This window comes from Dromaius novaehollandiae, chromosome 1, assembly GCF_036370855.1.
Source record: "Dromaius novaehollandiae isolate bDroNov1 chromosome 1, bDroNov1.hap1, whole genome shotgun sequence".
In the NCBI taxonomy this organism is placed as follows: Eukaryota; Metazoa; Chordata; class Aves; order Casuariiformes; family Dromaiidae; genus Dromaius; species Dromaius novaehollandiae.
Genome location: NC_088098.1, coordinates 181,528,216 through 181,540,336, shown reverse-complemented (window position 1 = coordinate 181,540,336; position 12,121 = coordinate 181,528,216). Strand labels below are relative to the sequence as shown.

At 36.1% G+C, this 12,121-nt stretch overlaps 1 protein-coding gene across 6 annotated transcripts in view; it reads left to right on the top strand.

Moving 5' to 3' along the window:
- TDRD3 (tudor domain containing 3) overlaps positions 1-12,121 on the top strand; it is a 114,403-nt gene that overhangs the window by 49,551 nt on the left and 52,731 nt on the right. For 5 of the 6 annotated variants that reach the window (XM_064504779.1, XM_026111445.2, XM_064504784.1 and 2 more), the window contains 2 exons: positions 8,032-8,192; positions 10,799-10,940. In XM_064504779.1, the coding sequence (XP_064360849.1) occupies positions 8,032-8,192; positions 10,799-10,940 (303 nt within the window). Of the gene's footprint in view, positions 1-4,867; positions 4,935-8,031; positions 8,193-10,798; positions 10,941-12,121 lie in introns of those variants that run through there. The other variant, XM_064504782.1, reaches the window with a different exon arrangement.

Genomic DNA, 12,121 nt, shown 5'->3' with positions numbered 1-12,121 from the left:
TGGATGTGATACTGACCTCTGTGGCAAGATGAACAGGAGCATTTGGAAGTTGTGATTACTGTATCTGAGCAAGCAGAATTTAAGTTTGGTGCAGTCAGATTAGAAAGGATCAGATGATGTTCATCCTGAATTCTGAAAACTGACCCATGAAATCACAGGTTTAATAGCAAATATCATAATATGAGATTCACAACACTTAGTTTGGTCCTTCAAAAATTTTTGAGAGAAGGAACAATTTTTAAGGTCCAGAGGAAAATAAATGAGTAAAAAGCAGCTACTTTATCCAAGGGACATCATAAAAGTTTAACTTGGTTTTGTGTTTTGGTAAGATGGTTGAATATCAGATCCAGGTCTGATGTGTTTCCCTTGGCTGGAAAATCTGAAAGTACTTGGTGCATTGCCTCAAGGGAATTTGTAAATAAGGATGAGGGACACGGGCCAAGTGCTACAGTTGCAAGATGGGTTAAAGAACTGACTAAAAGATGTTACCAGTTGTTTGTAATGACAGGGGAATGTAGGACTAGGAGGAGGATTTCTGATTCTTCAAGGGTGAGTCTTGGAACTGATCTTGTGATTGATTGCTACTGGTGTTAAAAATGCAAAAGAAGCTACAAAATTAAGGTGCTCTTTCCAATACAAAATTGGCTTGACATATGCTATAGGGAGGATTACATGATCTTTAAATTTACTTGTATAAAGTGAAACTTTATGTCTGGGGACTGCTGTAGGCTGGGAACTCTGTACTTGGGAATCAATGCAGAGGAGAGAGACTTGATTATAGAAAGTGTTGTTGACTGTAAAAAATACAATGTGGCTGTGAATAGGTAAATGGAATTAGGAGTTATTTTTGAGACACTTTTAGGTCTGTAAAGACACTGCTGACACTATTGCAGATGCCGATTGTATAATGTTGGTCGCTGGTTTTGAGAAAGGTAAAATTCAGGTGTGGCAAGTACAGAGGAAGATTACTAGGAATGTGGAAAGAGTATGTTGAAAGAGCTTCCTTCATAGTCTAGCAAAATTGAAACACGGTGGGGGTATAGAGTTTGTAAGCACATCCGAAAGGAGGAAGAAATAAAAGGGGAATAAGATTATTTTAAGTTAGAGGACAGTTTTCTACAGAGAAGTGTATTTAACTAGTTGTGAAGAAGTCCAGGTTAAAAACTGAAAAAAGATATTTGATAATTAGCCTAATAACATTCTGGAACACATTTTTCGGGTAGCAGTTGTCAAGGCAAAAATCCGAGCTGTTCTTAAAGGGAGCTTGGTAAATTTCTGAATGGGGTTCTGCCTTATGGTTGAAGGTGATGGAAGACTTGGTGATAAGCTTGAATGACACAGGAATCCAGGCCAATCCAAACTTTCCTTTTGAAGTTTGTTTGATTCAAGGTATTTCTGTTTCCCAGGTTGTCAGATAATTGAGACAGATCAGTGATGATAGATTTCTTCTGTTTTTAATAGTTAAAGAGTGAAAATCAAGACTGAGGGAAAGAACATTTTTTCTTGTAGACAAAAGATTCCTGACAACAGTTGCAGGAGTTTCAAGAAGTTGGAGGAAACAGGCAGGATCAAGGGAAATAATGGCCCTTAGTGGTCAGTGTTATAGGACTTTTTAAATTTGGCAGACTGGCATACTTCTGTCAGTACTGTTAAAGAGCCATGACTTTGCACACATGAACTTTTAGTAATATTTTATTTACTTTATTTTTTAATCAACTGTATTTTATTGAGATCATAGATCTTAGGGAATTATTTACCTCCCCCTGCCCGCCCCCCCCCCAAAAAAAAGAAAAAAAGAAAAGGAACCATCAGCAGGAGGGAGATAATACTTCAGCTTTCAGAAAATAGTAATGATTGTAAAGAAAAGATTTGTGTTTCAGAATGACTCATGTTTGTAATTTTTAGCCCAGACTATTAGATAGTATATGGAATCTTTGCTTTTCTAACTTTTAAAGTAAAATAAAGCAGCTCTGAGTATTTAAGTGCTGCTACTTAATGCAAAATATAATGTATAAAATACAGGATGTATAAAAATATTTAATGTTACAGAACTACACATTTAGCATATAAAAGATAGCACTTGCTTTATGCCAGTAGAGAATATTTGTGGAGACAGGAATGATTTGTTTATATAATCTCTCAGAAGAAAGTAGTCATTTGTTGTTCAGAAATGCTTCAGAAAGCAATAGAAATTATATGCTACAGTTGTTCCTCTCATCTGTGACAAGGATCAGCACTGCTTGTTTGTATGTTGAAAACATACAGTGTATTTCCATTTTCCATGGAAAATAACTTTTATTTTGTGGTATTAATGCAATATGTAAATATTTGCATACAAGATGACATAGAGTCTGAATGTGAAACAACCTGGATATTTGACCATTATAGGTGATTGTCAACTTTAGCCTCATCTTTGCGCAAAAATGTTTTATTCAGTCATTTGTATCTGTTTTGCATGGCTCTAAAAAAAATCAGTATTACCAGCATTAACCACAAGATGGCCATATTTGCCTACGATTCAAAAAAGCTGCCCCCCCCCCACTGTCATGAATATGCATGAAGTATTTTTTTAATGGTATAAAAATGCAAAGAAGGCTATATGAAGTTGTAAAATGTGAAATTTATTAATGATATTACATTTACGGCATAACTTACTTTTCTTTTGAGTATGTTAATGTTCTATTACGATTTAAGCATTCATCCCAGAAGTGCTCAGAAAGGATTTTCTTGCTGAGATGAGAAAGATGCTTTCTGAATACTGGGCACTTGATAGTAACCAGTTATTACTCAAATGATTACCTATTCTGATTACTCTTTAAAGTTACTCATAGACTTCCCACTGGTTCTGTTGTTATGATATACAACTAACTGTGCTTAGCTGCCTTTTATCTTCTCTTCCACTATGGATTTCTATTGGTTTCCTGAAGGCTTTTTTCTTTTTAAGACATGATCAGGTTCGTTGTTCCAGCTACAACTGATCTGCATTAAAGAAACTTCAGTCTCAAGTTGCTCATCTTTACCTTTTTATAATAGTGCTACATCAGGTCTCCTGGTGTAACTGTGCTTGAAGCTGCACGTGTCAAAAATGATCCAGCTCAACTTAAACATATTTTTAGTAGATTTTTCTCAGTTGAACTGATTTTGACAAGACTGAGTTAGTGTGGTCATGTTTGTAGTAATATTGGCAGATCTGATCTGGTAATACTTTTGGAGTTAGCTGTTTGGCAACTGTAGGTAAGCTATGGGCCATCTTAACCTTCACCTTTTCACCTTGATAAATATTTTGATGGTCTCCTTATCCCATAATGACTACCTCAGGAGCCTTCAAAAAGGCATGAGTACTTGCACATTTTTAAGAAAAAATATGTAGTGCTAGATATAATAAGCTAAATCTCTGTGAAAGGCTATTTTTTCTTGTTTGCAGACCAGTTTCAGGGTGCCAAAGCAACGCCTTTAGGAAGACAGTACAATAACAATCTTGGAAACCGTAGAGTGCTATCTAGTTGCTATATTGCAAAAGTTGTTAAAAATTATTAGGTAGCTATTGCTGGTCTTTTGAAACAATCTGAACAGACTGATTTATCAGAACGTTATTTTTCCACGTAGATGACAGAATTTTGTTCAATTAATATATTTCTGTATATTTTGTCTTTCTAGCTTGATTTGAAACATCTATCACCTCTTATTCTAAGGAGAGGAGTAATGACTTAATTTCTGCTTGCATGCAGATAATTGACAGATATGGTGGCAGTTATAAGTGCTGTTTGAAGAGCCCTGATCTGAAATAGTTACAGTTTTATCAACTTTCAGGATTTGCTGGAAAGGCCTTTGGCTTGCTTTAGACCTAGATAATAAATGTTTCCAACTGTTGATTAGTTCGTCCCCTGCAGCCAGTGCAGGGGATTTTATGATTTTATTATAAAATTGTTTTTTCTGAACATGACATGGAGTGCTTAGATATGTTTCTTCATATTGAAGAGGCCTGTAAGTTAACTACGAATGAGTGAATTATGTTTTATTTGAGCTGTGTACAGAAAGACATGAGTATATTCTCTCATGCAATAGTGTGGATATTTATTTACTCTGTTTTTCTTTTGAAGAGTCATATATGTTCTTGAATTAGCACTGAGAGATATGGATAAAGAGAAGTAGTGGAATGTGCTATGTCCCCAAGACTTCTTGTACTACGTGTGTGTGTATATGTATGTACACGCATGAAATCTTAGATAAGCTGAGGAAGTGTAGTCTTGGTGTAATCATGGACTACTTGAAAAATCACTCTCGAAGTACATATATTTCACTGCCAAATTATGAAGGCATTTCGAGGTGGTCCTACGAAGTCTACTCCTGAGTGTCATTTTGATGGATATTTTTGGTTAATGGCTCAGTAGAATATGAAGAACGATAGTGAAATTTGTAAATGACATCAAAGAGAAAGATGATGCACTGAAATGGGAAAGGGGACAGGGCCTTCGGGCAAGATCCTTCCCTTACTGAGATCAGAGACTCAGGATTTCTTCCTTTTTCTTCTAATGGCTATTTTTGCCCTGTCATACAATTGTGGATTTTAGCATGTGAAAGGCATCCTTCAGTCATCTATCACATGCTTTTTAATTTTGTATTTAGTTACTTTTTGTACTGAGCCATAATAGCTTTGCACACTGCAGATAGTTACCTATTCTTGATTTTAAAGCACTGTGCGCTGTAGAAAACAGTAGCTTATTCCAGAGATTCGTTATCCCTGTTATCATTATATACCTTATATCTGCTTTTGGATTTATTAAACTTCAATTTCCAGTCATTTGTCTTGTGCCTCTTTCTCTTGTTTTAAATTTCAGACCTCTGACTTATCCAGTGTTTCTGCCATAAATTAATTTCAAAGCTAAAATATTAACATTATAATGGAAATATTTCTCTTTTTTCACCTTGGAAAGGTAAGCAGATCATTAGTGATCTTATTATAAAATGTGCCATTGTTCCTCAAATCATTTTGCTTATGTTCTGTATTTTAACTTATTTGCTTCCTTTAGAATCTATTTTTTCAAAGCTGTTTATAGTATTACTAATATGGTGCACAAAAATACTTTATTTTTCCAGTTATATTTGTCTAGTTTTTGGGTTCCAAGGTCATTTTGAGCTGCTTTTCACAGCATTCCCTTGTTAACACATTTTCGGTTGCTTGTCCAGTTTGTAAATATTTTTGGAGTGACTGGTGGACCGCACTCTGGGAGTCGAGCCCCATATTATTATTTACAGTGCCTTCATTTTTCTGTTCCAGATAGTACAGTTACGCTTTGCTCTTTCTTTGGTGTTCTGGAAAATGGTTGCTGTACCAGCATCAGATGATTTTCATCTCTCCATCCTGGTATGCTGAAAGAGGTCACCAAAAGCACAGGGAGGAGGAGTTCTGTGGAACCTGCAATTTGAAGGAGCTGGTAGCATGCGATAACAGAGTGGGCTTAAAGACCTTGTAACTTTGGACTGATGAACTCTCTTGGCTGTGGATAATGGCACCTACACGATCCAGTTGTTACTGGGTTTGGAGGGACGCTTTAGTGTGCTCAATGAGAACAGTGACTTAGAAAATTAACTATTAGAATTAGAGCTTTCAGTTTGGCTGACTTTCTGACCACACCTGTAGGTGTGCCTACTGACCATAGCTGTTTTGGAGGGGGACAGTTTGGAATAGCCTTGGAGTAATTTTCTGTCTTGATTCCCACAATGACAGTTGCAGTAATCAACACAAAGAGACCTGGGCTAGTAGGTCTGCGTTCTGGATTCACCTAAAATCCTGTGATAATAGTCCCTTTTTCTGCAGGAAGACTGACTGACTTTTCTGTTGTCATAGTTTGCCCTTTTCATGTTATAAAAGGGGAAAGGAAATAGTGAGCTGAGCTGAGGCTGGGAGACACAGAAACTCTAAGGCCCTGATAAACTTTGTAATTATTTCTGTGGTCTTAATGTGGTTTGTTTTCAGAATGCTACAAGCTCCTTTTTTCACTTTTGCACCTGTTTTTTCAAAACAACCTGTAATTTCCATTGTGAAAGAATGCTAAAGAACCAGACCCTGTTGTGCAAACTCAACAAACGTGCAGCTCTGCTTTATTGTAGTGTATGCTTGACACTAGGAAACAGAAAACATGAATATATTTGCATATATATTTATAGTTAGTCCTCATTTCTTCACGCTCCAGATTTTTAAGGGGACTATGAAACAATTGTTTAAAAAGAAAAACAAGTACCCAGAACTAGAATTTGCTAGACATTTATACAAGAAATTACTATCACAGTAAAGGTCAACTGAGTACCAGACCTAACTGTGGCTAACTAGAGATGCTTCTCATTTACCTAATACTTTTTCATCTAGATGTTTCATAAAGTTGTATAAAACTGAAAATTGTTAGACTTAATTTAGGACAAACCTAAAATTAGTGCATTGAAGCAACCTCTGAATGAGGCACTGTGTTCATTTGCTACTACAGAAAGAATCTTTTTCTATAAAACGTCTAGAGGAGAAAAAAAAATCATTTGCTGAAGTTAATCAATAAAGGGAAACTTGTTCTCATACGGTACATTATCCAGTTTTGCTTCCATTGAAATCAAGGGAATAAAAATTTCCGTTCACATCAGAAACAGAATTGGTCACGTAGTTGATATAAATAAGGTTCATTCAGAAATGACTAAAACTCAATACTGTTACTCTTTATTTACATTATTTTCTTCAAACTCTCAATTATTGAAGAAAAGTGATACAAAAGCTGCAGGTTTAAGTAGATTTCAAGTAAACATAACTTACTCCCTTCAGCTTGCCAGATATCATCCATCTGAAATACTCTATATTTTGTGATTTTTATTTGAAGTCTTAAAAGGTGCAAGGTTCTTGAAATTTTAAATTCATTTGGAAGTGTGAAGAATAGGAAAGCTATGTAGAAAATGTTATTTATATTACTGGCTGTTGTTTCAAGACTGCAGAACGGTTTAACTGAGCTGGTGGTGTGTAGGGTGCCTTTCTTGCTCCTTTTAGTAGCAGTATTCCAAAGTGGCTTGGCTTTCTCTTGTGTTCTTGTCCTAGATGACATCCCTCTTTCCTCATCTTCTCATTTCTTTTACCTAGTCTTACTGCTGCTGTTCTTTATTTTATTTATTCATTTATCTCTTCTTTTTAGATATATTCATGTTCTAGTTAGTTGCTCTCACTTCATGTTCTTCTGAGCTACCTATTTTGTTTCTCAAAGGGAGGGAGCTGATGGAAGTAGCGTTCTTTTTCGTCTTTTCTGCTGTCTAGAGGTGCTTCTCTGGTGCTAGAGATCAGTTGGACAGCAGCAGATTGTTCAGTGTTGCTTCTCAGAGGGATCAGAATAATCCTACTCCCTTACAGAGTGAAGGAGTAGAGAAGACCATCACGATTGTTTACTCTGCTGTAACCTGAAGTTGATCCGTGTTTTTTTTTTGTTTGTTTATTTGTTTGTTCTTTTTTTTCAGTAAGATATAAATTGTGGTGTGGATATGTTGCATTTTTAGCTAACCAAGAGAGAGCGATGTCTCTTGAGGTTGTTATTTTACATTCTGGTTGCACCTTTGTTTGAAGAAGCTATGTTTCCAGTCAGTTTTTACAAAGCAGTTGTATTTGAAATGTAGGCTTGTTACGACTTCAAGGCTTCAAGCCTTCAAGGCTGGCTGTTGTAGAAATTCTGGCAATGACAATTTGTGGGTACAGTGTGTGAAATCTTATCTGTACTCTGTAGTATTTTGGAAGTGGCAGTATTTGTTTAGTGTATAGGTATTTTTTTGTGCACCTTTCCATAATTTATATTGTGACGTTTATAAAACATTATAATGCTTTCTCTGGAAAAGCCATTTTTACGTATTGTATGGTCTAAAACATAATGAGTGATAGAAATTGGACCTGACTGTCTAATCAAATTACACTTTGTTTTGCCTGGGGGCATCTGTTAGTATGTCTAGATAATATTATGTGTTTGGTTCACGGTGTTAACAAACATTTTTGTCTTTTCTATTTTGCATGTATAGCTGCAAGGGCCATGCGTTCTGCAGATACAAAAAATACGCAATGTTGCTGCACCAAAGGATAATGAAGAATCTCAGGCTGCTCCCAGAATGTTGCGTTTGCAGATGACTGATGGACACACAAGCTGCACAGCTATAGAATATGCTAGCATATCAAAAATAAGGTGAACAACTTTCTTTTCAGAGTTTTTCTTGGCACTTAAATGCCCTTAACGTAATGGAAGCGTCCTTACTAATATGTGAAAAACTGCCTGTCAGAACAGATTTTTGACTGACAAGCAGCAATGCAAAGGACAAAGTTTGGTTATCTTATCTTTTGTTCTTTTTATTACTCTTCTGATTTAATTTCAAAAATAATGTAGTTTTGCTGTGTGTCCTCTTCGTTACTCAACTTCTGTGTTCTTCTGTACTTTTTCCACTTCAGACCCTAATAAAGGAAGAAGTCTGTGGTTAAGTTGTAGAGCTTTGGTGGAGTGTTTCCCTCATGATAAATAGAATAAAAGCGAAACAACACCTTGCTTCTCCCCTTAGCCCCCCACTGTATGCACGCTTTTTGATGAGATTCTGATTTGCCCACCAAGTCCACCCTGGTGTCTGAAAACCTGTGGTGGAGAGCAACCTGTAAAGTAAAAGAAACATTGGGCAAAATGAAATCTTGTAAGAAGAGAGCCAATAGCGATATGCAAGTAAGACTAATAAAATATCTTATATAGTCATGCTCTTTGCTTAGAAAACATTTATTCTTCTATCATTCCTAGATTTTGTATATGAAGGAGAACCTTAAATTCAGCATGCAAAGGTATATATGAATATAATTTACAATACCACTTATGCTGAAGTTCATCCTGGAAGAAAGAGGATTTGTGTAGCCATCTGCTGAGTCAGAGTTAACAAGGCAAGCAGCCTTTTGGGTGTGTGTAGACTTGAGTTTCCATTTTTAGTAGCAGCAGAACTTTTATCTGACTTTGGTAACAAGAATGTCCCAGGTCTGAAGCCTAACTTAAGCAACTAGTGCTGGTTTACTACGACAAGGCTTTAACTTGGACCAAATTAATAAATATCTCTTCAGTTAAAAATGAAGGCATAATAGACCTAATCACTGTTGAACATGGGGAATTTCTGTGTGTTTGGTCATTTGGATGTTGAAAATCATCTCTGGAGTTGTGTGTTTTGCTCTTTGCTGTATGACAGCTTATTCTGGTTTAAAAAATAAAAAATTCTTCCTTCATCTTTCTCTGCTAACTGCAACAGTTGCACATAGACCTTTTAAATGTCATCTTTTAATGTTAAACTACTACTGAGTAGAAGCCCACTTGCAGTTCAGAGTGATACTATTTTAAAAGGTAGAACACTTAATGATATTTTAATTCAGCCTTTGAGCCATCAGACCTTGGAATATCATATTCCAACATGAATATAAAAGGGCAGAAAAGAAAGGCAAATAGGCTGCCATGTAAGTAAATTCTATATCACACAACACTTAAGGAAGAACACCCAGTAGAAGACCTAATTTGACAGCTCATAGATGGTCTCCAAAGTGTCACAGAACTCATCACTCTGTTGTGATGATTTAAGCTCTTCTTTTTAAGTAATCCTATATGAAATTAAGTCTTTGGTGTGAGTGTGTTACTGTTTCAGCTTTGAAATTGGATCACTGATTTTAAATAATGTGCTGTTTCACTACATGGTGTTTCTTGTTGAGCAAATGCACAGTTTGCTTTTTAAATAAGAAGTTCTTGTTTTTAGTGAGTAGTGTTTCCATTTACCCTTCCCTTTGCATAATTCCCCTTTGTTGCCCTATTTGTTTCTCTTTTTCTTTTTCCTGATGTTTTATCAGAACAATAGAGATAATCCATTAATATTGCTAAGGTTAATGTCATTAGTGCTAAAATTGGCTGACTCCACTGTGAATGTTCCTCACTGTGTGGTAAGGTCCCATGATTGCCACGATAGCATTAGCAGATTTTAAAGAGGTTATTGTTGAAAGGTTGTGACTGACTGTGTCCTTTTTTGTTTCTTGCGATTAAAAATCACTGTTTCCCAGCTATGCTACTTGTCATATCTTTCAATTATGACATGGAGATTGATGATTCTTTTACGCGTCTGCTATTTTTTTTTTTCATAGGGAGGATTAAATTGACAAAAAGACATGTATCTCCTTATAGGAGCTGACCACAGAGAGCAGCCATATGTTTTTAAAACAGAGAGTAATGAGGGAAGAAGCACTACAAGGTGCATGGCTTCTATATTAATTCTGGACCAATCATGGGTATTAATAACATACAGAATCTTTTTTTCCTAATGGCTCTTTGTTTTCTCCCAAGTTAAAGGTCTAAAACAAATGGGACAATTAACCATCTGGAGAATCTCTATTTATTAACTATAACTGGGTCCTAGGATGAGGAACTTATTCTTAGACAGCTGACTTTGAGACATCTTCTGTTAGTCTAGACAAATCATATTCTTAGTTTGGTATTGTTAAATTAGATTTTAACCAAACAGACAATTTGCAAACATTCATCTCTGTTAGAATCTAATTTGCAATATGGCTTCTTTGTGTTATGAATGGGAAGTGTTCCAAAAAAGCTATTGAAAAGTACAGTGCTGTACTTTACTGTGTAAAGGAATTATTGGAAAGATTTTTGATGCTAATCTTTTATTATGAAATATGACAATATTTGCAGTAAAATAGCAGTAGAGTTTTGTATTGGTTTTTGTAGCAGAATATTAATAAACACATTTGAAATATTTGTTTTGTTTCTACTTTCAGCCTGAACACTCCACCTGGAACAAAAATTAAGCTTTCAGGAATTGTTGAAGTGAAAAATGGATTTTTGCTTTTGGATGACAGTAACACTGCAGTTCTCGGAGGTGAAGTGGAGCATCTTATAGAAAAGTGGGAATTACAAAGGGTGAGGTAACATCACTGCAAATGCTTGTCTTACACAATGCAAATTATATTTAATGACCTCAAGCTTAATGTTAGCTGGGAAGTTCAACCTTTTATAACTTTACTGTCCAAATTTTTTTGCATGAAGCCAAATATGTGTAAATAAATCATATATTATGTTGCAGATGAAGAAATCTCAGGTGATCTTTGTATGGGAACTGATTCCTTCTGTAGTCTGAAAGGTCTGAAAAATGTTTGTCATCAATATTACATGTATTTCAGTGCAGTAAGGATTGGTCACTTCCCTAAACAGTGCTTTTTGGTGCTATAAAGTGACAGGATGGTGCATTTTACAACTACAGTCTGCAGAGCGTATATTTGGGAGGGGGAGAGGGAGGGAATATATTAAGCTTACCGAAAGTAGGGAAGTTAGCACACTGAAGTACAGAGTCTGTGTTGCAGATTTCATCCGTGCTTTAGGTAAATTAGAAAGATGAATTGAAGGTTTTAGTCTTTCAACCAGCCATGAAAAGCTCCTTTACTCTGTTTTAGTCTGTTTACTGTCCTAATAGAATAAGTTAGTGAAAGAAATTTTTTTTTTCTTACATTTTGTCACAGATGAGTGGAAGTTTCTAGAGCAGGAAGTTGTGACCCTGTTACAAGTTGGCTGATATGTATATGCTAAGTGACTGATTTAGATTGCATTAGTTTGTCAAAAGAATGCAGATGCTCAAGTGTTGGGGAATGGCTTGAGGAACAGGGACACAGTCCTATGGAGATGCTTGTACAGGTGCTAGCTTGAGGAAAATTACAGAGGTTTTGAACTTTACTTGACCTTTAGTTACAGCACAGTGTAGGTAACAAACAGCACACCACTAACGGACAGGAGAAGTCCCTGGCAGTCGGCCAAGGGACTTGTCAGGAGGGCGTGTACAATTCTTATCCAATGGTTGTGCGCCAAGTATGTAATCGAGAGTAGAATGAGCTATATAAGCTGTGCTTGTTACCAATAAAGTTGAAGCTTGGTTATCACCCACATTGGGTTGTCTCTCGCTTCCCTCGTCTGTCCTGCCCTGACACTCAAGCTTGATGTTTACTGATTGTTTTTACAGTACTGAATGCTTACTGGGTCTACTACTACTACATGCACACATCCATCCATATACATGTCTAAATTAGAGTAGCTTCTTAAGAAGCTGTGTG